At 41.7% G+C, this 25,271-nt stretch overlaps 1 protein-coding gene across 1 annotated transcript in view; it reads left to right on the top strand.

The window, feature by feature from the left end:
* Positions 1 to 25,271, top strand: part of RAB3B (RAB3B, member RAS oncogene family) — a 73,171-nt gene that overhangs the window by 11,971 nt on the left and 35,929 nt on the right. Inside the window, exon 2 of the mRNA XM_077278143.1 lies at positions 1,579 to 1,806. Coding sequence (XP_077134258.1) covers positions 1,579 to 1,806 — 228 coding nt within the window. The remainder of the gene's footprint in view (positions 1 to 1,578; positions 1,807 to 25,271) is intronic.

Genomic DNA, 25,271 nt, shown 5'->3' with positions numbered 1-25,271 from the left:
TAGGTGTCACAGAATCAGGTCCTCCGACCCATCTGTTTAAAATAGATCTAAACTGGACAACTCCTTTTAAGATAGACTTGAAGCTGAAATTTCTAAGTGGTTCATTGCCTCCTTCTGAGAAGTTGTGTGACCTCTCTGAATGTCAAGCACAGCGATGGTAATGAGCCTTTAGTCTGCAGGCGTCCTTTCTCCACCCGTTTTTATTGTAGCTTTTGCCTAGTATTTGTTTTAGATGTGCCCCTCTCAAATTGTGTCAACTCGTTTTAGCCTCCTCTGATCGAGAGGCACTGCAAGAAATTTTTGTGTAAAATATATATATTGATTTTTTTTCTTTTTTTTTTTTTTCCATTTAATACAGCCATAGTAATCCTTATAAGCTTGCTCTGCATGGAAGGGGTTAACTGATCCTTCATTATCAGGTCCTGTAAATTAGCTGTTGATTATGGATGGAAGCTCCACGGAGCTGATGAATGTCGTTAGATGAAGAATCGTGAATTTAAAAAGCTCATTAAAATAGATGAATTTTAGTTACGGTATTTTTCATGACAGCTGAAGTTTTACCACTTTTCTCATCAGAAGGTCAAATTCTCAGTCATATTTATATGCTGTGGTATTGGGGTGAAAACCAGGGGGGTATAACCAAAGCAGGTCCTATTAGAGGGCGGTCTGCAGGCTAGGCTCGCACATTGTGGATTTGCTGCGGATTTTATGCACTGATTTCTAAATTGAAGTCCGTAAAGTTTCTGGATGGTTTTACACACTTATTTATGCCTTTTTTTTTTTTTATGTGTTTTGGAAATATGTGAGACACAAAAAATAATAAAATGCAACAAAATTAATGTGTAAAATCTGCACTACAAAAATTGACATGTCAAGGATTTAAAAATTAAAAATAAAATTAAAAAAATTTGAAATTAATTTAAAACTTCTCCACTTTGCTGGTTCTGTAAAGATGCTGCAGATTTGTAAAGTGTAAAATCAGCACCGAATACTCAGCGTGTGAACCAGGGGATGTATCGGCAGATTTCGCAATACAAACTGCATACTTGATTACAGAGATCGTGGTCCTGATGAGGCTGGTGAACTTACTGTGAAAATCATCAGCATTGCTTTTATTCTGATACTAAATGAGCATTTTTATCTAGCTCATTTCAATATCAGACAGGTAAACTTTTTAAGATGGTATTATACAGCCACCCTGCCTTGGCTTTCCCCCCCCCCCCCCCCCCTTGATGTACTGTGAAATATGATGAACAATCTGCTTTAGCTTTGGAAAAGATTCCCATTTGCACATCACCACAAAAATAGTAATCTATGACTGATGGAAGACTACAAGTTCCAGCATCACCACAGTCTACAGCTTTACTGCATACTGAAACCTGTCCATTCACAACAGCTGGAGAGTCACTGGGTGAAGACCCACTGGGAAGGTGTGTTCTCCATTCCTCTCTCTTTACCTGTGGAGCTGCACCCTCTCCCAGGAAGGTCTTGGCATGCTCGCTAACTTTCTTAACCAGATCCTCACGATCTCCTTTGAAGTTGACCAGTGCGCTAAATCCTGCCGTTTCTGTGTTGCAGATGGCCTCCGCAACTGATCCTAAATACGGACATCGAGACGCTTCGGACCAGAATTTTGATTATATGTTCAAACTGCTGATCATAGGGAACAGCAGCGTGGGGAAAACCTCCTTCCTGTTCCGGTACGCGGATGACACCTTCACGTCGGCTTTCGTCAGTACTGTGGGAATTGACTTCAAGGTGAAGACGGTGTATCGAAACGATAAGCGAGTGAAGCTACAGATCTGGGTGAGTGGATGATTATTCTGCTAAACAAAGTTGCACTCTCCACACCAGCCATTAGGGATTTTTTTTTCTAATTTCCTGGCCTTTCCTGTAATTCACATGTACATTGGCCACAATAACTTTTATTGAAGCATCTAATGAGCGTGTAAAGGTCACTGTGAATGGAGGGAGAGGAGGTGAGCTGTGACATTACCTATTGTGATTAGATCCTGTATATAGAGATGTGACTTTTTTTTTTTTAATTCTGATCACAGGTAATAGTGATCACCAGTAACATTATACACAGGAGCGCTGTATATAATGTCAGTGTACAGGTAATACAATGATCACTAGTGACATTATACACAGGAGCCCTGTACATAGTATACAGTGTATACTGTAAGTGTACAGGTAACACACTGACTCACTGGTGATGTCTCTAGTTGAAGTTCTTCATCTTCGCTTTTCTTCTTCATCCATCACAGACCGCCATCACTTCTTCCAGCCAGGAATTGTCTCTGCAGAAAATAAGTTACCTAGAGCAAGCGCTTCCAAAGCACATTCCCCACTTTTCCCAACTTCTACACTATGATCATGAAAAAAGTGACATAGTGATGCCTTGCACAGTAACAGGATCCCTCCCTCAATTCATTATTTGTTGTTCTCTACCCCCCCCAGTTTCAGTTCATAAGCATTTGCTCACCCCTCTTCAATACAGCAACATTTTCCTTCCACCACCCTCAATTCATCATGCTGTGCTCTCCACCACACTCAATTCATCATTATTCAACATTATACACCCATTTAATTTAAAAAATATATATTGTAGACGTCGTCGTCGTCGTCATCATCACGTCACTAAAAACGCAGAGGGAGTTTCCCCAAAGCCATTCTGCTATTCTGTTTTAATGGTCGTGGAGCTTCAAGAAAGCTTCTTTCTCCAAGATATATAACGCAACCCATCCCTGTCCCTGGGGACCAGTGAGAAAAAAAGGGGAGGGGCCCGGACTATGTCTGGGCCCCCCTCTTTGCTTCAGCTCACCGGGCCCCATACACCAGTAAGGGTAGTAATGCCCTGATGGTGGCCTTGACCCTATCTAGGCTCCTACAATGGGAGTTGCAGATCACAAAAAAGGGCGAGGATGACTGCGAGATGCTGTTTTTGTAGCTCCTATTTATAATCTTGCACGTGTAAGTGTGGCCTTGGCTGAACAATCTTATGAGGATCTGTTTTATTTCTAACCCTGACGTGTACTTTGAGCAGAGGCCAAACATCTACAGTAGATTTATAAACTAAACCTCTACTTAAAAGCTGTGACTCGGAGAACAGCAACCTCATCGTCTTTAAAAGCAGTAGATCACAACAACCTGAAACTTAAAGGGGCTCTGCAGGACTATTTAAAACCCAACTCTGGCTATTTTTCTTTATTTTCACCTCCAGCGTGGTTAGTTCCCCACCTGCAGTAGAATCTTAATGGTCGCCGTCTTCTTCTGCTCTCAACGCCGCCTTCCGATAAACTTTGTTAAAAACCAAACCCCGGCACTGACTTTTTTTGGTCATTGAATCCCACCCAAAAAATGCTAAAACCTATCAAAATGTTCTATGTGTTCAAAAATGGTACCAATAAGAAGAAAAAAGCCTTCACACACAAAAAATTGGCCTGGTTATGAGCCAAGGAAGTGCATTGCATCCTAAGATGCTGTGTTGGTGGCCAATTGTGCATCGCTGAGTTATAGACATGGTGCATTTACAATAATTAGTGATCAGATAAATAAAATCGGAGTAGATAAAAGTTCCCTAACCTTTTTGCAAAACTACAAGTCCCAGCGTGTCCTAACAGCTGATGGGATTTTGTTCTTACTGGTTAAGAAATGATTGGATTTTGTGTCCTAAAATGTTCTGAATATCCCAATTTTGCCCCTTCTGTGGTTTTAATGAATGCTCACTAATTCATGCACATAATAAACATTGCGAGGTCACCCAGACGCTCACCTCTGGCCTCATGTGGGGGGCGTCCATTACCTATTCATAATTAATCATCGTTAGTTGCCGCTTTTGCTGTGATTCCCTGATGACATGGGCTGTATAACTTCATCACTTTGCCATCAGACATGACGGATTGCTATATCTGGTATTGACAACACAGCAACATTCTCGCATTACTTGTCGATTTCTTTTTTATATTAGGAGATATATACAGTGGGTACGGAAAGTGTTCAGACCCCTTTAAATTTGTCACTTTGTTCCATTGCAGCCATTTGGTAAATTCATAAAAGTTCATTTTTTTTCCTCATTAATGTACACTCTGCACCCCAAAAAAAAGAAAAACTGAAATATCACATGGTCATAAGTCTTCACACCCTTTGCTCAGTATTGGGTAGAAGCACCTTTTGAGCTAGTACAGCCATCAGTCTTCTTGGTAATGATGCAACAAGTTATTCACCCCTGGATTTGGGAATCGTCTGCCATTCTTCCTTGCAGATCCTCTCCAGTTCCGTCAGGTTGGATGGTGGTGAACGTTGGTGGACAGCCACATTCAGTTCTAGCTGGGCCAGTCAAGATTGGTCACAGAGTTGTTCTGAAGCCACTCCTTTGTTATTTTAGCTGTGGGCTTAGGGTCATTTTCTTGTTGGAAGGTGAACCTTCAGCCAAGTCTGAGGTCCAGAGCACTCTGGAAGAGGTTTTCAACCAGGATATCTCTGTTCTTGGCCGCATTCATGTTTCCTTCAATGGCAACCAGTCGTCCTGTCCCTGCAGCTGAAAATCACCCCCATAGCATGATGCTGCCACCACCATGTTTCACTGTTGGGATGGTATTGGGCAGGTGACGAGCAGTGCTAAAAAGGTCTATCTTCATCTCATCAGACCAGAGAATCATTTTTCTCATAGTCTGGGAGTCCTTCATAGTCTGGGAGTCCTGACTTGTGGAGGGCTGCAGTGATAATTGACTTTGGGGAACTTTCTCCCATCTCCCTACTGCATCTCTGGAGCTCAGTCATACTGATCTTGGGGTTCTTCTTTATGTCTCTCACCAAGGCTCTTCTCCCACGATTGCTCAGTTTGGCTGGACAGCCTATTCTAGGAAGACTTCTGGTGGTCCCAAACTTCTTCCATTTAAGGATTACGGAGGCCACTGTGTTCTTAGGAACCTTGAGTACTGCAGAAATTCTGTTGTAACCTTGGCCAGTTATTTGCCCTTGCCACAATTCTGTGTCTGAGCTCCTTGGCCAGTTCCTTTGACCTCATGATTCTCATTTGGTCTGACATGCACTGTGAGCTGTGAGGTCTTATATAGACAGGTATGTGCCTTTCCAAATCAAGTCCTATCATTTTAATTAAACACAGCTGGCCTCCAATGAAGGAGTAAATCCATCTCAAGGAGGATCACAAGGAAATGGACAGCACGTGACTTAAATATGAGCGTCTGAGCAAAGGGTCTGAATACTTATGACCATGTGATTTTTCTTTTTTATTAAATTTGCAAAAAAATCTACATTTCTATTTTTTTCAGTCAAGATGGGGTGCAGAGTGTACATTAATGAGAAAAAAATGAACTTTTTTGAATTTACCAAATGGCTGCAATGAAACCGAGTGAAAAATATAAAGGGGTCTGAATACTTTCCGTACCCACTGTATATACAGTCATGGCCTAAAGTGTTGGCACCCTTGAAATTGTTCCAGAAATTGAAGTATTTCTCCCAGAAAATTATTCCAATTACACATGTTTTGTTACACACATTCATTTCCTTTGTGGAGGGAAAAAAAGTCAAATTGGACATAATTTCACACCAAACCCCCAACCTCTTGTAGCTCATCAAGAGAATGCCAAGAGTGTGCAAAGCCGTCATAAAAGCAAAAGGTGGCTACTTTGACGAACCTGGAATATAAGACATATTTTCAGTTGTTTCACGCTTTTTTGTTAAGTATATAATTCCACATGTGTTAATTCATAGTTTTGATGCCTTCAGTGTGAATGTACAATTTTCATAGTCATGAAAATACAGAAAAATCTTGAAATGAGAAGGTGTCCAAACCTTTGGTCTGTACTGTGTATGTATGTATGTGTGTGTGTGTGTGTGTATATATATATATATATATATATATATATAAAGTATATAAGTTTTGTTTTGTTTTTTGTTTTTACTTTTATTTTTCTGCAGGCAAAAATAATTCTGCTCTCTTGGCAGTAAAGAAGCTGCTTACAAAAAGTAGGTTTTGTTGCTTTTTTCAGGATAACAAAATTCAGTTTTGCTTCCACCTTGCAAGCCGGTACTACACAAGCTGTTAGTCCACCAATGCGAGATATATGTGAGAAAAAAGAAAAATGACAATTTTGATCAAGTTTAGGGCAAAAACAAGGTTTTTTTTTTTTATGTTTGAAAAAAATTGTGACCATTCTGAACAAAAAAAAAAACTGTATTCAAGTGTGAAGTACGATAAGTTTTTGGTGCATTTTAAGTTTTTTTTGTTTGTTTTTAATGCAAGTAACCTATTTTACTTAATGTGTGCAGAAAATCTGTAATATAAAAAACTCACCGAAATCTCATCATGGGGAATGTAGCCTTAAATAAGACACCATTGCTATACGGGCATGTTATGGATGTAAACCGCACAGGATTTTAGATCAAAGAACTAAATTGCAGACATGAATAAGATCTAATATGGTCCTATTAATAATCCATCTTGGACACAGATACTTGAATATGCTGGAAACCCATTTGTGATAGTGGGGGGTGAATTTATTTTTTAATTTGTTTGTTTCCAAATGATTTTGTATGATTTTGCTTTTAAAATTCCTTCTAGAAGAAGTAATACATTTGCTGGATGACTATGAACATGGTGGTTTATTTGTACCCACGAAGACGTCTTATAATTTGCAAGAAAATAAAGTGGCCCTTAATGGTCCCATTTAATCTTTTATGTAGTACAGCTATTAATGGCTTTTCTTAATATCCTTTGCTTGTTATATAGTCTATTGGTGACCAGACGGCTGGAAGCAGAGAATGCCTGGCATTTCAGGACTTTTAGTTTAGTGTTGTTCATCTTCCAAAAGTCCAGAAAATCACATTACTACATCTTATTTGATTTACTTACTATTGATTTGTATCATGGCAACATATTTTGCAGCACGGAATAGAGAATGTGTGGCCGTGTCCTATTCTGGACCCCTTCAACAGCACAATTGGACCCCAAAGTTCTGTGTAAACGCACAAGAGATAGATAGATGGAGAAAATATATATATATATATATAGATAGATAGATAGATAGATATACACACACACACATACATACATACATACATACATACATACATACATTTTAGACATTCTCATTTATTGGGGAATTAGATGGTGCCCCGGAGATTTTTCAAAAATTTCCCAAAAGTTTGGGATTATCCTCTCATTTTGGAAGAGTTTGCAAAAATGCCTTTTGTATGGGGCACTGATTGGTTATGGGGCCAAAGATCTCTCTATGCTGCTGTAAAATTGGAGGTGAACAGGGTCGTTTTGCAACCTGCGCTGTGCCACGACTGTGATGAGAGAGTTACGAAAAGTCCTAAACCAGTTGCAGCTTTCTTGTCTTGGTTGGTAACAATACAGACCCCATTCCCCAGCATTTTGCCGCGATGGTATAGAGCGATCTCGGGCTATTTCTGGAGTGGGGAGTAGACCATTACTTGACACCTCTAGAGACCGTTTATCTATCAAGATAACAAAGGATTGCGCATGTTGAAAACAATGTGCCCAATCCTTCCTAACCCCAAAAAATTTCTGTAAGGGAAGAAAACGGGAGGACTTGGCACACATACGACAGTGGACTTTTCCAGGCAAAGCTGGTACATATGAAACCAAACCAAAACACAAGGATTCCTAAAATATAACTTTTAATATATAAAGTTAAAACCACAGAGTTCTAAAATTGAGGACAACACATTGAAAATGAATAACCAACAGGGGGGCTAACTGACCCCTATCAAATACCCTACTCCTGTCCACTACCTATTTGCGGAGGTTGGCACCCTAAGTTTCTGCGGTTGGCGCCCCCGCTCCACGAAGACTGGCCCTACAAATTCCCTATAGTCCCTAATAGGTAGTGTCACAGATACCAATAGACCCAAAAACCAAAAGTATTATAAAAAATTAGCAAAAATAGTTTGTGTAAAGAATAAGAAAAAATTAGAAAAAACAAACTAAACAAAAAAACTCAAAAATAGTTATATAGCCAACAGGCTGAAAACCCTTAATATGGGGAACCACTCAAATGACAGTAATGCCAATACAAAATTCTCACACAGTGGTGAAGTCAGCCAAAGCTAGATGCGAAAAGCCCACCTTAATACACTGGCTAATTCCTATTTATGATAAAATCATTTCATAGAGTGGAAACCCCAGAGTATAATGCAAAAACCCTATCCCAAGGAGATATATATATATATATATAGTGCATCATATAGTCATTTAGATGGCCATATCCTATGCAGCTCAAACAGTTATTAAGCCACATAAAGCGCTTTCACACAAAAAAGAAATGAGGGTGTGGCCCATCTGATTCATAGAAGTCCTTCAATAACGCTGCGGATATCAGTCCAATAGTCATTTAGATAGCCATATCCTATGCAGCTAAAGTAGTCATTAAGCCATATCAAGCGCTTTACTCATCTGATTCATAGGAGTCCTTCAACAGCGCTGCGGATATCAGTCCAGCCACCGACAGACATCCTTGCATCATTTGGACGGTCATTACCCCCTGATGAACCCCCAGCTTTCCCACGGGGGGGAAATGCGTTGGGTATTATAAGGGATGCTATCCTGTATGGAGATGTCTGTCGGTGGCTGGACTGATATCCGCAGCGCTGTTGAAGGACTCCTATGAATCTGTCATTTGAGTGGTTTCCCATAACTGAGTCTCGTGCATAAATGGGACATTAATATTTTCCCTCTCTGTCTGCCCAAAAAAGGTATATTCTGTTTGAGTACCCTACCAAGGGGTTCATCTGGCCACTAGGGATATGCTATCCTGATCCCCCACCCGGCCTCTGGGGGTGTCTATGTTCCTCTCCCCCTCTCCCCCCCCCCCCCCTTTTTCTATTTTTCTTTTTTCCCACTGGCCTATATATTTCTCTCCAAATATTATTTTATTGTCTTGTATTGAGAACATCTATATGTATTTCCGCGAATAGTGTCTGGACTTCCAGTCCATGGAATCAGCTGTAATAAACAAAACCTTTGCAATTCTTTATGCAGGGTCACCACTCTGCCCAGTGTTCCCCTCTCTTCATTAATATTCCTGGTTTCGGTGGGTTATGAATCTGGTTTTTACACCGTAGTACTTTCCAGGCATAAGGGGCACTTTTGCTACTCTGAACAAACTTTATAATTCGAGATACATGTGGCATTATTGCTGGTATGGAGTGTAGTATTTTTTCATACATATTTGGCTTTTCCTCCATTTACTTTTTCCCTCCGCGTATTACCTGCCCCGCCTATCCCCTCTCCTCTCCCCTCCTTTACTATGCAGCATTTCAGATATGCTATTTATGTTTGTGTCTGGATATTGTTGTAACAGTGATATCCATAGCACTGTCCCCTCCTATATGACGGATATGAGTACTATTTGAAATGTGCTTTTTTATGTTTATGTATGGACACTTCCTCACATATAAAAGTGTATATTTATAGTATATTAGCTGGCTTGGACACTTCCAGCCATACAGATGGAGTATTTCCAAATCTCTATAGATGGCCTGCCTTGTATGCCTCTATTATCCGTTAGATGTATGTATGGGGTGGAATAGTCTGAATGACATTTCAGAGTGAGGGTGCTCCTAATTATATTTGTTTATACATTTGATACCGCATAGCGCCCGATAGATAGGTGGTATAAACGCATACAATAAAAGCGAATTTATTACGTCTGATGTATATAATCTACATCACCACCATGCGCCTGGGTACCTGCAGCCGCTTTGGTTCCACACCTGGAGCGCATAACATCAGCGGCGTTTTGAAAATGATGTATCTAACTTGGTGTACACAATTACATCACTTCATGCGCCCGGGTGCTTACAGCCACTTGCGTTCCATGTCTGGAGCGCACAACAACAGCGGCGTACCGGAAATGAGGTATTCAACATGGCGTCGGCACTTCCGGTTGCGCGAGACGCACTGGTGAAGTGGCCGGCAACCTTGGAGCACATGGGGAGACAGCGTGCGTTCCAGCGTTGGAGCGCTAAATGATCCGGTAAGCACCGAAACCGGATGGGGGCAGTTACTAGTTGTTTTAGATCCCCATGGCGGGGAGGGGCCTTATATTCATTACATTTATAAGGAGACAGCGGATGCCACTCTGGGCTGACTCACTTACTGTGGCGGATTGCCACATGGGATTGCCTATCTCTAGGATGGTATACAGCCACTGCGTATACCCTCTGTGTTTGGATACTTAAGTGGACTTTATTCATGGACCTTTGAATCTACGTCTAGGCCTTTTTGGCCATGGAAAAAAAAACTCCCCTGATGAATCTCCATTATTGGTGAAGTAACGCGTAGGGACGGGAGGCGTTGACTACATCATACATGGTGGGGGGTGTCCATAGTAGGGCACATCTGGGCCTGTCCTTGTAAGGACAGGAGTTTTTGCTGGGGCACGACAGGGGATTAGACATAGGTCCCTGTCCCTTTCTATCACCCTACAGTCTGGACCCTCCCTGGGATCACCCTATACATCTACGTGGGTATCCCTCGTCCACAATTGGTGAGATCAAACCAGTTTTTTACTTCGAGCACAGTTTTCGGCGTGAGCACTTTATTATTTGGTTGTATATTGTTTGTTCAGTTTTAATATTACAAGTAAAGGTTATGTTTTAATATATTGGGATATACTCTTCTAGCTGATATCTGTCATATTCCCCAAGAGTTGTGCAACGGCTTGGTCTATCTAAGCTGTAGCTTATTACCCTACCAAGGGCTTCCAGGCTGTTGGTTACAAAACTATTTTTTAGTTTTTTTGTTTAGTTTGCTTTTTCTATTTTTTTCTATGTTTTTCATACAGTTTTTTGCTAATTTTTTATATTACTTTTGTTTTTGGGTAAATTGGTAGGCCACTGTAACTATCAGATGTGGCACTGGGGTTTCCACTCTATGAATTTAGTGGGATAAGTCTATGACAGTATTATTGTGATCTGAGTGGTTCTCCCTAATTGAGCTGTTTTGCATAAATGGGACATTAACATTTTCCCTTTTTTATACCCCAAAAAATGGTATACTGTATATGAATACCCTATTAAGGGTTTTCAGCCTGTTGGCTATATAGCTATTTTTGAGTTTTTTTTGTTTAGTTTGTTTTTTCTAATTTTTTCTTATTCTTTACACAAACTGTTTTTGCTAATTTTTTATATTACTTTTGGTTTTTGGGTCTATTGGTATCTGTGACACTACCTATTGGGGACTATAGGGAATTTGTAGGGCCATCAGGGCCAGTCTTCGTGGAGCGGGGGCGCCAACCGCAGAAACTTAGGGTGCCAACCTCCGCAAATAGGTAGTGGACAGGAGTAGGGTATTTGATAGGGGTCAGTTAGCCCCCCTGTTGGTTATTCATTTTCAATGTGTTGTCCTCAATTTTAGAACTCTGTGGTTTTAACTTTATATATTAAAAGTTATATTTTAGGAATCCTTGTGTTTTGGTTTGGTTTTGTAGTCTAGGATTCCATTGGAACTTGCTTTTGGTCTTTTAAAGCTGGTACATATGGTCAACTTTGTTCTTATATGTATAGTCACCTTTTAACAAAGCGATTTTGGAAAGAAAAAAAAAAGGACCCCCACCTTAGAAGCAGGTTTACTTTTGTGCAATAAAAAAGCTGGGCCATAAAATTGAGCTTCATTCCATTTCTGAAATGATCCGCATCCCCCTACCATTAATTAGTGATGAGCCCAGTCTTTATGACATGGGGTTTCACGCTCCGAGGCAGTGACGCAGTTTATACATCACAGAAATGTCCTATGAGATTTCCCAGGACCCTTTTTCATTGTAATATAGCGGATGAGTCATTCTGCGGCGGATGTGTCTGTTCATCCTCCATTAGTTTTACTGCTGCGCCTTGTAAAATCGGAAAAAGACAAATCCGCGTGATAGAACCGCATACACCGCACCTGTCAGAAATGTGCATTACAGAAACCCTCTGGCAAAGAGCAAATGTCTTTTCTGCTTCCTCCTCCTCCACCACCAGACAATTATCTAATAATTCATGGTGAAGCTCAAATTGCAGCAAATGGAAGTGACGTATTCCGTGATCAAACACTTTGGTGCCGACGATCGAGTCAGTAAAAATCCAACAAATTATTTTCACATTGCTAAATTTCTAAATGTTCTACATCACACAAATTGACATGGGGTGGTTAGTGATCGTAATAGTTTATTATCCCACACAGTTGGATATACTACAGTAGATATTAATTACTAAAGGGGTTGATATTATAATTGATGGCCATTATCCAAGGCATTAAGGCAGGTGGCCTAAATGTTGGAGAAGTTGTCATGGAGGTCTGTATCGGATGAAGATAAGGGAAAATGGATGAATGCAAAGATGTCCCTGGATTTACCAATACTGTATTTCCTTGAAGGGTATGTAAGGCAGGATATGCCTCATAGATGCAGTTGTCTCTGATGGGACACACATCTTTCTTGCAAATGGGGCCTTATTGCCAAGAATGGAGAGGAGGACATGCATGTGCGGCGTTACCAATTTAAATAGAGCAAACAACTTTTACATTCCCGATGGTGCAAGACAAGGTGCTGTCCTTGAGAAATCTGGGACTCGGAAGAGGAACCTGCTGCATCTGTCAGCATTTATGGCATATCCTGCAGTCATGCCATAAATGTTGAGATGGGCTGGGAGAAGTTGTCATGGAGGTCTGTGCAGGATGAAGAAGGGAAAATTAAGAACTTAATTCAGAAAAGTTGCCACTGAATGACACTACTGGCATTCACTTGAAAAGTAAGAGGCACCGGATACACCATAAATGCAGGTACCACTGCAGGGACCCATATACTGCATTTCTTGAGAACGGGGCCCTAATGTGTGTTGCTGGGAATGGAGATGTGGCCACACATGCACGGCTCTCTGAAATAATATGTATTGGAACAAAAGTGAAAGGAGAGAGATGTGCATCCACTTTTTCTTTCCTGGTGGTGCATGACTGGGCCCAATTCTTGAGCGACATCCAGATAAGTAGGACCGACCTCTATCGGGCATGTATGGAATGACTTGAGGTCAGTCCATAAATGTTCAAATGGGAATATATCTTTAATACTAAGTCTAGAGTTTTAGAAGTCAGAACTTTTAAAGGGGGTTTTCTTTGCAATTGATGACCCATCTTTAGGATAAGTCTAAAATATCTGGCATCAGGGCCGGCGTCAGCACCCGGGCAAATTGCATCATTGGGAACTGAACTTGTGTTACTAACACTGATCAGCTGATTGAAGAGGCTGCGGCTCCCCATTTTTTTTTTTTTATTATTGGTTATTTGGGGCCAAAGGGAAATCTCATTGACAAATCCATGGCAAATAGTGCACATTTTCCATCATGCTATTCATGTGATCAATGTTAAAGGTTTCGGAAGGGGCTTCATTTTATTTTACTTATTGGTAGACTGGACAGTGATCTATTTTATGAAGTGATGGAAGGGTTAAGCTTTTTCTGTCTGTTAGACGCGCTCCGCACCACTCTACCTGTTACAGCACAGGCTATGCTCTTATGTCACACGTGTTATCCTTTCCGGGAACATTTAATTATGCAGAGCCATAATTGTAGCAACGGATGGAAAGCAAAGCCAGCAACACACGAATATTAATGAACGGTTCAATTTATAAATTGGCACCGGCAGAAGGTGCTCATTTACAGGTTAAACAGACGACTTCTGCTTTAATTAAGCCTTAATGGTAGTGACAGAATTATATGGATCTTGTGCCTTTTTTTTCCATATATTTTCTGCAAGGAGAATTTAATTATTTTATTTCTAGGAATGTACATAAAAATCATGTAACTAGTAAAAGTCTGAATTTCATCTCCCTTTCTATGAATTTGGACGCTTATTATGGGGGTCTATTGACCACAATCCAAGGGGTTACTGATAACATTGTGGGAGTGAGAGACTGGGCCCTTCTGTCTAACCACGTAGATGCCATGGTCACTGATAATCACAGCATATTAAGGGTTATACCTCTGCAATCAGTTATCTGCTAACACCGCACTAACCAATGGTTGTCTGCAATGTTAAACAGCCGATCACCTGGCAGGTTTGGAGCGGGTTCGGTGTGTGAGCCTGTATTATTAAACACTCCCCCCTGCCATCCCATGGTGTTGGGTACCAACAGGCTAAATTTTCAGACGCAATCCCGGCAATCATAGGTGTGGCTCTATTTTTTGGGGGGAGAAAAGAGCACCTATTTTTTTTTCTAATGCCAAATAACCTGTTTAACTAGTGATGGGCCAACTCGAACGATAAAGTTTGAGGTCCGTACCAGACAGCTAGTGTCTGTGCACAGACCTTGAACAAGAACTTCTTCTGGAAGTCTGTGTTACTGTTCTGGTTTGGCAGCCTGAACAAAGCTCGTTGAAAGGCTGTGTGGGCACTTCTAGTCCTATCACAGCCATGTCGAGTATTGACATGGCTGTTATTGGCCAGCATACAAGTAAAAATTAATAATTAAAAAAAAAATTGATAACCAGCGCAGGTTAGGCAGATTGCTACGACCTGCAGCCCTCAGCTTTATCTTGGCTGGTTATAAAAAAAAAAAAAAAAAAAAAAGAGGTGGGCCCCCATCATTTTTTTTATTTTTTTAAATTATTATTTATGGGTTTAATGGCTTCCCCACATTTTTGATGACCTGCCAAACTGAAGCAAAGAGCTGGGGGATGGTAGTCTCAGGATCGGCAGGCCTATAGTTATTGGGCTCTTTCCAGCCTAAAAATAGCAGCCTGTAGCCGCTCTAGAAAAGGCAAATCCATTACTTGCGTGGCGCTTTGCCTGGCTCTTCCCGCTTGCCTTGGTGCATTGGCAAGCGGGGTAATATTTCGGGGTTAATGTCTGCTAACATCAAGCCCAGAGGTTGGTAATGGTGTGGCATCTATCTCATCACTCTGACAGTTGCACTGCCCTTGTGAGAGCAATTGGCTGCTGTGAACTAATGTAACCTTAATAACGTCACCTCAGTTCACAGCAGCCAGGTTCTCGAGGAGCACACTAATCCCGAACACTGACTTCTTCTGGAAGTCCATGTTACTGTTCGGGTTAGGCAGCCCTAATAAAGCTTGTTGAACAAGCTTTTCTGGTGTGGGCACTTCAGGCCCCATCACAGCCATGCCAAGTATTGGCTGTTTTAATGCCCATAAATAAAAATAAAGGACCTTAATGTGAAGTATCACAGCGGCAAAGGCTGAACAATACTTGAATATATTCTCTGTGTGCCTGCAGATAAAAGAACAGTGTAAATAAGAAGATAAAATGGCTATTGGCCGAATGTAGGGAAACTGGTGTCACTACTTTAGGCCGAGCAGCCAGGATATTAACTCAGAGATAACCTCTTATGTAAAGCTTCCATGTAATGCATCGGTAGTGATAACAAGATCTGTTCTCTTCCTGCTGACTTCATTCAAATATTTCTTTTTTTATTTGGAGGTTGAATGCCCGTTATTAGGGTGCCTTGACATTCCGCTTATCTTCACGTTTGTGGGTTCCGTCAGGGCCTGAGTCCAAACATCCGATTTGTATGTGATGCATCAGCACTTAATAGTATTAATTGGTGGTGAGAAAAATATAAGCATAAATCAAATTTACGGTATCAAATACCATGGGCATATGTATTCACCCGTTTTGTTATGAAGCCCCTAAAATTTTCTGGTGCAAGCAAGTCACATGCTTAGTGACCGGACGTCCCCCTGTGTGCAATCTAGGTGTCACATGTCTGTCGGTATATGCACTTTACAATTTCTGAAAGGCCACAGGGGCTGCAACACCATTAACAAGAGGCTCCATTAACCAACCACCACCATGAAGACCAAGGAGATCTCCAAACCTCACCATGAAGACCAAGGACCTCTCCAAACCTCACCATGAAGACCAAAGAAATCTCCAAACCCCACCATGAAGACCAAGGAGATCTCCAAACCCCACCATGAAGACCAAGACCTCTCCAAACCCCACCATGAAGACCAAGGAGATCTCCAAACCCCACCATGAAGACCAAGGAGATCTCCAAACAAGTCCGGGACAAAATTGTTGAGAAGTACAAGTCAGGGTTGGGTTATTAAAATAAAATCCCAATCTCTGTTGATCCCCAGGAGCACCATCAAATCCATTATCAAATGGATTATACCACATCAAACCTGCCAAGACAGGGCCACCCACCAAAACTGTCAGCCCAGGCAAGGAGGGCATTAATCAGAGAGGTAGCACAGAGACCAAAGGTAACTCTGAAGGAGCTGCAGAGTTCCCAAGCAGAGACTGGAGTGTCTGTCCATACAACCACAATAAGCCGTACACTCCATAGAGGTGGCCTTTGTGGAAGAGTGGGCAGAAAAAAAAGCCTCTACTTACACACAAAAATTGCAAGGCTCGTTTTGAGTTTGCCAAAAGACATGGGAGACTCCCCAACATTCGCCTGTGTGATATCTCGCCAGTTTGGCTGATGTGATCTGTGGTTCGGGCCAAGTGGAACTTCTCATTTCATTTCAGTCTCCAGGTGGTGCTGCCTGGGAACCTGAGCAGGATGACCAGTCGTTTGTTGGTTCAGTGCGCTTGTGTTTTGTTTTTGTTTTTTTTCTTCTTCTTCTTCTTCCTCTTCTTGGTACTCTATTCGGTGATTAACGTCTTCCTCTTCTCTTCACTTCCCCATTAATCTTTGCTGAGAAAGATTGAATTCTTTATTGTATTAATTGTATTACAGGAACACCTTTTTAGTATATGAACCTACAGCCAGATTGTTAACGTCATATAGCAATGATTATAGGCAGCCATATTTCAAGGAGTCTTAAAGGGTAACTGTACTTTTCATGTAAATTTTCATAACAAGCTGTCCTGTGTGTGGCGATAAGGAATAACACTGCTTCTGGCCATTATATTACGTCCATACTGCATTTTCACCAGCTTTTCCCCTCTGCACTATCCCTGAATTTGCAATTGAGTCTGAGTTAGTGGGAGGAGATGAGATGTTATGACGTATTCCTTACACAGATGGAGATTCATGTTTTTCATTCACAGAAGACATTATACACCAGTATTTATTGAGCAGTGTAGATGTGAATCCATCTCTGCGATGAGACAAGACTTCTTAGAAAGCTCCACGCAGTCTGTGTTTTTCTACCTGTTTCCTCACTCAGCTTCTCACTGTTCCTCCCTTATATTACAAAACCATCGGAGCACAGTACAAAGAGCTGCAAAAAAATATAATTGTTACAAATGTAGATTAAAAATTCGCAATAAAAGTCTCAACCCAATCACAGTCTGAGTGGTGTCCTAAATAACAACTCTGACCATCAGTTTTTGTATTATTGCTTTGCCCAGGCGGTAGTTGTAATCAAGGCGCAGGACAGATGTTAGCTTGCGGATGTACCTCTCCAAATACAGTCATTCTCTATACATTAGAGTAGGGTAAATATAGTGTAAAACCAGTAACAGACATATTAGATTTATTTCATATATTTTTTTTTTTTTAGTTCTAAAACTCCAATGGAAAAAGAAGCATGGGATAATCGGTACATCAGTATAATCCAAAACCATATGTTCTGCCCTGTGCCCCGTGTATGGTTTAGTTTTCCAAAATTTTATTATGTTGATGTGCTTACTAATGTATACTGCTTTATTTTATTCTTATTTTGTGTGAGTGTGGTAATATTGTGTCTTAAAGTAAAACCTGTGAATGGTTTTCCAGAATGTTTTGGCTAATCTGATTTATTCTCCTCTGGAACCAGCACTTCTTTCCAGAACCAGGTTGACCAAGAATTTTCCTGCTGTGTGGAGGAAGATATTGTGGTCAGATTAAACCAAAATTGAAATTTTTGGCCACCAAGGTAAATGCTATGTCTGGCACTAAACCAACACCGTTCATCACCCCAAGAACACCATCCCCATAGTGAAACATGGTGGTGGCAGCATCCTGCTGTGGGGATGTTTTTCAGCAGCAGGGACAGGAACAATTGTTGAGAGGAAGATGGCCTGTGGGAAATACAGGGATATTCTTGTTTCAGTCTGTCAGTGATTTGAGACTGGCATGGAGGCTCACCTTTCAAGAAGACAATGACCCAAAGCATACTGCTAAAGCAACACTCGAATGCTTTAAGGGAAAAAGTGTAAATGTTTTGGAGTGTCCTAGTCAAAGCCCAGAGCTTAATCCAATCTGTTCACCAGAGAAAACCGTCTAAATTGAAGGAACTGGAGCAGTTTTGCCCATTGAGGAATGGGCACAAATCCCAGTGGCAAGATATGGACAACACATCCAAAGCGACTTGCAGCTGTAGTTTCTGCAAAAGGAGGCTCTACAAAGTACTGACTTTAGGAGGTTGAATACTTATGCATACTGAAGTTCTGTTATTTTTTCCTATTTGCTTGCTTAGCAATAAAAAGAAAGCCAAATGTTCACAGTTTTAGGCATGTTTGAACTTATGCAACCCCCAAGAAAAAAGTGAAATTCCAGGTTGTGAGGTAGCAAAACACAAAAAATGCCAGGGGGTGAATACTTTCGCAAGCCACTGCGCACGCGCACACACACACACACGCACGTGCGTTTCATGCATATGGCTGGTTTGAACAAAAAGATTGTGAGCGGGTTGATAAGGCGTTCGCCATGCTCCTTTGCTGGTGACACTGATTACTGCTGAACCTATGGCTATAAAGATCTCGCCTGGTTACCCTATTTGTCTCCCACCTTCTGCATATGGGTATGCTCACATGGATTGCATGATTCTGCTCCAAAATCCACATAAAAATAGCTTTAAATACTGTGTTTTTCCCATTGTAATGTACATTGGATTTATTCGCATAGGGCACATGTTGGTTGTTGGGTTTTTGGTTGGCAGGGGACAGAAAAAAATGCTCCAGTTTTTTTCAGCTTGATATTCATGGATTAAAAATAATACTTCAGCATGCCCAACAGTTTTTGAGCATGGATTTTGATCAAACCTTTTACACTAGGAATTCAGGGAGACCTTCATTAAGGTAGTCGTCCACAACTCCAGTCTTAATCAGCCCCCTCCACCATGTTTTATGGTATGTCTTTTGTTTGTTTTATTAGTTTGGTGTGTTTTTTTGTTTTGGTTTTTTTTTTTTTATGGAGAAATGCCTCAAAAACTTGTTGATTATTTTGCGTTGTTTAAAAAATCTTATTAAATCCTCTCAAATCCATATTAAATAAAAACACAACACACACCTCAATGTGAACATAACCTAAGGAGTGTGTGTCATCCCACAGCGGCTACAATGGCTCTACTCAAAACAGCAATGTTAGTGCGGGCTCTTTATATAGAAAGCAGCGACTACAACCACGTCCCCGGCACTGACTGACAGCCAGCTCCAATGCTGAGCTGCTGTCAGTCAGTACCTGGGCTGTGGTTACAGCCGCCGCTCTCTGTACACAGCACGTGAATGGATCGAGAGAATGGTAAAGAAACTATACCTTGTACATTGTGAGGCTATCCTCTATTATTAACTGGGCTAACACTGACATGCTGACATCGCTGCATTACCGCCACGGAAAAGTTTAATGGGTGCATTTCCACCCCCATTGTGGTTCCTGGTCCATGACCTTTGCCTGTGTGATATCTCAGCTGATGTGATCTGTGGCTCGGCCAAGTGGAACTTTTCATTTCAGTCTCCCCAAGGTGCTGACTGGGAATCTGAGCAGGATAACCAGTCGTTTGTCGGTTCAGTGCGCTTGTAGTTTTTTTGTTTTTGTTTCTTTCTTGTAAGTTTTCCTCTTCTCTTCACTTTCCCATTAAACTTTACTGAGAAAGATGGAATTCTTTATTGTATTTAATGTATTGCAGTAAGACCTTAATATATGAAAGTCAAAAAAACAAAGAGAAAAGAGGCATGTATAAATTGGGGATCACCACATCCAAGATCATACAAATATAATAAATTTTATTAAATATAGCAAGCACAAAACACTGCACAAAACTTTAAAAACACATAAAACCACCAAAAAACATGGTAAATACAAAGACCCGTAATAGGGTCTATAACCCTGGTTCAAAACACATCCCCATATATAAATAACGTATTCAACACCTAGTAAAGTGCACTGAATATAGGTAACCTATGCAGTCCCAAAGGCTAAGATAATAATACAGGCATACACTTACATATAAACAAGGAGTACCCCGTCCAGTGCAAGACTGAGCCCCGATCCCTACAAAATGTCAAGGGATTCTAGGGACAAGCAAAAAAAGGGGGGTAGAGAACCAGGGCATAAAATCACCCAACGCGTGTCGCCAGAGAGATCTGGCTTCCTCAGGGGCATTGAATGCAGAGAGGTGCCCGTGTTATAAATACCTGTTAATTGTAAAAGGCTAGAAACAGCTGGTATCTAGAATCCAGGATGTAGAGCATGGCGCCGGTACTGAACGAGGAAAACCGGACGTTGCAGAGGACGCCGGCGTCTAAGCAGTATAGCGAGTTTACTAAGGTGAGAAGTTCCCTGATTGTGGGCCGCCCATAGCTGCGCATGCGCCAATCGGTGATAGAGAATGTCGGCGTCTGCGCAGTGCAGCGAAGCTGCGAAAGAGGGGAGAAGATTCTCCTATTGCGGACTACTGGCAAGTGCGCGTGCGCCGGTCGGCGCCTGCGCATTGTATGCCAGAAGACATAATAAGTCCGCATATGGACTCTCGGCCGAGAGTATTGAAAGGAAAAGGACCCCTAGCGGATACAAAGGATCTGGAGTGAAGCAATTGTATATAGTACGCAAGGGACACAGGGCAGGGACTTGTCTGCCCATGGAGACAAGTCCCTGCCCTGTGTCCCTTGCGTACTATATACAATTGCTTCACTCCAGATCCTTTGTATCCGCTAGGGGTCCTTTTCCTTTCAATACTCTCGGCCGAGAGTCCATATGCGGACTTATTATGTCTTCTGGCATACAATGCGCAGGCGCCGACCGGCGCACGCGCACTTGCCAGTAGTCCGCAATAGGAGAATCTTCTCCCCTCTTTCGCAGCTTCGCTGCACTGCGCAGACGCCGACATTCTCTATCACCGATTGGCGCATGCGCAGCTATGGGCGGCCCACAATCAGGGAACTTCTCACCTTAGTAAACTCGCTATACTGCTTAGACGCCGGCGTCCTCTGCAACGTCCGGTTTTCCTCGTTCAGTACCGGCGCCATGCTCTACATCCTGGATTCTAGATACCAGCTGTTTCTAGCCTTTTACAATTAACAGGTATTTATAACACGGGCACCTCTCTGCATTCAATGCCCCTGAGGAAGCCAGATCTCTCTGGCGACACGCGTTGGGTGATTTTATGCCCTGGTTCTCTACCCCCCTTTTTTTTGCTTGTCCCTAGAATCCCTTGACATTTTGTAGGGATCGGGGCTCAGTCTTGCACTGGACGGGGTACTCCTTGTTTATATGTAAGTGTATGCCTGTATTATTATCTTAGCCTTTGGGACTGCATAGGTTACCTATATTCAGTGCACTTTACTAGGTGTTGAATACGTTATTTATATATGGGGATGTGTTTTGAACCAGGGTTATAGACCCTATTATGGGTCTTTGTATTTACCATGTTTTTTGGTGGTTTTATGTGTTTTTAAAGTTTTGTGCAGTGTTTTGTGCTTGCTATGTTTAATAAAATTTATTATATTTGTATGATCTTGGATGTGGTGATCCCCAATTTATACATGCCTCTTTTCTCTTTGTTTTTTTGACTTATATATCTTTGTGGCATGTGATGGGAGATCCCATGTAGTGGTGCCCGCCTGTCTTTATTTTTACACCTTAATATATGAACTCACAGCCAGATTAACGTCATATAGCAATGATTATAGGCAGCCATATTTCAAGGAGTCTTAAAGGGTAACTGTACTTTTCAAGTAAATTTTCAGAACGTGCTGTCCTATGTGTGTAGATAATGAATATTGTTTTTTTCTGGCCATTATATTACTTGCATCCTGCATTTTCACCTACCTTCTTCACTATCCTTTAATTGAGTCTGAGCTAGTGTGGGGAGATGAGATTCTATGATGTATTCCTTACACAGAATGAGATTCCTGTTCTTCATTCCTTAACACACAGAGAGAAGCAGTAGCAGCATGGAGGTCGTTATATACCAGTACTGAGCAGTGTAGATGTGATTCCATCTCTGGGATGAAAGAGGACTTGTTAGAAAGTGCTGCACAGTCTTTCAGGGTCTTTCTGCCTGTTTCCTCACTCAGCTTCTCACTCCTCCCTTAGATTATAAAACCATCTGAGCACAGTACAAAGAGCTGCAAAAACTATAATTGTTACAAATATAGACTAAAAATTCTCAATAAAAGTCAACAATATTGCACTTGTAAAGTCTCCTGAGCAGAAAGTCAACAAATAACTTTGCAGTGGGCAAATAAATTAAAAGGTGAAATTATGGCTTCTCAACCCAATCACAGTCTGAATAGTGTCCTAAACAACAACTCTGACTACCAGTTTTTGTATTTATGCTTTGCCCAGGTGGTTCTTGAAATGAATGAATGAAGAGAGATGCTCGGCTCTCTCCATTTAGTTTTATGGCAATCGTGGAAATGGCTGAGCACGCTTGTGTATGATAGGGCAATAGTCTTGGATTAAAGGGAATCTGTCTGCAGCTTTTTGCTATGTTATCTGAGAACAGCATGATGTAGGGGCTGAGATCCTGATTCCAGCAATGTGTCACTTACTGGGTTGTAATTTGCTGTTTCAATAAAATCCAGTGTTTTATCAACAGGAGATTATCACTACAGGACTACCTGTCTCGTGCCTACTAGTCAACTGCTTTGTGTAACCCCGCCCCCACCACTGATTGGCTGCTTACTATAATATTACTACATACCCAGTTACTTTGCAAATGAATAGATGTCTAGTAGAACAAGTCTCACCTTGCAGGTAGCGGCACTCGTCACACATGATTCTTGTCTACCTGCTGCTGTCATAAAGGTGTTTGGTAGGCGAGTGCCTCTGTAAATGGACTTATTTTTAGTCCTGACAGCTGCTGTTAACTTATGGATTAGCTGTGGCTCAAAGTCAGCACCTCATATTAAGTGATAGATGGGGCCCAGATAGGAACAGGCAGCAGTTTCTGTGGCCGGGCTGACGTCAAAGCCTCTTATCTGCACCAAGTCATCAAGAAACTGCTCCTGAGCAAAAAGCTCTATGGACAACCCTCCCAGACTGCTGCTAATAACGCACCTCTGGATACAATAACCGTGTACACAGAATAAGCTGCAAGGTGCACAGATAAAACATTGACTCATTGGAGCAAAATAGTCGCATCACGGCAACTTGCGAGGTGCCAACCCTACCTCGTAGCTGGACATACATTGATTAAATACCTTTGTAAGGGTTGTTCCTTTATTACCATCAGATTACTTAAATCTCTCTATTAACTGGATTTACACGTAGCCTAGAAATACAGCACAAAATCTGCAAAAAGTTGAGTCGCTGTTCAGGATTTGTGAAGACCATGATTAAATTCTGCACCCAAAAATGTCACGCAAAAATGCAAACCATGTATTTGTAACACCCTAGGTTCCTGGCTGTTACAGTGGCATTGCTTTCCTTACGGGGAGAGTGATGTCATGCTTGGAAGCGAGGAAGGATCCCTTTTGGCAGGTAATCATAAACATGCAACATGTTCTTACTCCAGGCCAGAAGGGGGAGCTCTGATCCATTTCAGCTCCCCTATATATATATTGTGGCTGGAGGGAAAGTAGTTGGTTGGTGCCAGACAGCACTGAGGCAGGCAGTCTGAGAGAAGAAGAGAGGGGCCGGGCAGCCACGTGAGGTGCTGCAGCTCCTGGAAAGAAAGGAAAGTAGAATAAGTTGTAGAGAGCGTGAAGGAGGAAAAGAAGCAAAGGAGAGTGAGGAGCTAGAGGAGAGCTGCGATTGGGCTCATTCCAAGCTGAAGCGCAGATACCGGAGGCCGGAAGACCGAGGTTGTGCAGTACTCACAGCAGAAACCGGCGGACAGCCGATTGCAAGTCACCTGTCCACCATAAACACCTGAAGACACAGTAATGCATAGAGCCAGGGTAATGATAGAGATTCTGTCCAGAATGATAGAGATTCTGTCCAGGTTAGGACCATACCTCTCTTAAAAGTGTTTCTGAGATTATAAAGAAAGGTCCAAAAATAACACCGCTAATGTCCAAAAATAACGCTGCTAATGTACATGTCTTTTACCATAGTTCAAATGAGGCACTCATCCTTTCTGTCCTAGGATGAGGGTAGGAGGTGGCATTAACTAGCAATAAGAGGGGGCTCTAATTGTGTCATAGGGCCACCTAGGTACTGCCATAAAGTACTACTCAATAGTGCCCCTAGTGAACTGTCAAAAGTTTATAGAGATTGCCCTGTACACTATCACCTTATACAAACCTATCAAGACAGAAGGAACATTTGGAGAATTGGTATAGAGGCGTTATCCTATGTTCTCTTCCTGGTTTTTCTATGATCTATATACTTGTCCATTTTTAAAAAACGTCATCAAATACCCCAAAAAAGGAAGTGTTTAGTGCGGAATGATTATTGGCAGCTCTTCTTTTTCAGACTGGCTTCTGTATATAAACACACGCCCACCACTTGCCCTTCAGAGTCGGCACATGTAGGACTTGTTTCCATTATGGTGCTTTCACAGTGCACTTTGTCCTACGATCAGGGTCCGAACCTCCCCATAAAATGAGATTTGGGTGTTTGTGCCAATGTGGCCATTGACTATAATGGTGCTGATGGAGTCTGTGTGTTGCACATCATTTTTGGGTGTGTACGCCTATTTGAGGCAGACACTCCGACACAGTCTATTACATCTGAATGTCCACCGCAAGTAGGCGAAGATGACTGAAAATGACGAGTGGCAGAGCGCACTGTGACTCGGTCAGCACCATTATAGTCAATGGCCCCAAATCCCGCACACGCCCAAATCCTGGTTTTTTTTTCCGGGGGTTTGGATATAAGCCCCAACTGAGCCACTGAATGTAGGACAAAACGGGATGTGAAAGGGACAGTATAGAAAACCTGAAGCCGCCGTGTGGCCCCAGCCCAAAGGATAATCCTGGATAAAATCCAGATTCTGTAATTGTAACGAAGACCACAACATACACAAAGGTTCTAAGGTGAATGTCTAGTTTAATACAAGCCATATTCTACAATTTGCAGGTATTCTATTTCCTGGCTATACAAACCATCAGTTCTAACCCGCTGGTTGAACACTTGATCTTCTCCCTTTTGCTGCACGTTGACTTCATTAGTATTCTGTGAGATTTCCGC

This window comes from Ranitomeya variabilis, chromosome 8, assembly GCF_051348905.1.
Source record: "Ranitomeya variabilis isolate aRanVar5 chromosome 8, aRanVar5.hap1, whole genome shotgun sequence".
NCBI lineage: Eukaryota > Metazoa > Chordata > Amphibia > Anura > Dendrobatidae > Ranitomeya > Ranitomeya variabilis.
The sequence above is the reverse complement of the archived record's forward strand: the minus strand, read 5'-3'. Positions and strand labels throughout refer to the sequence as shown.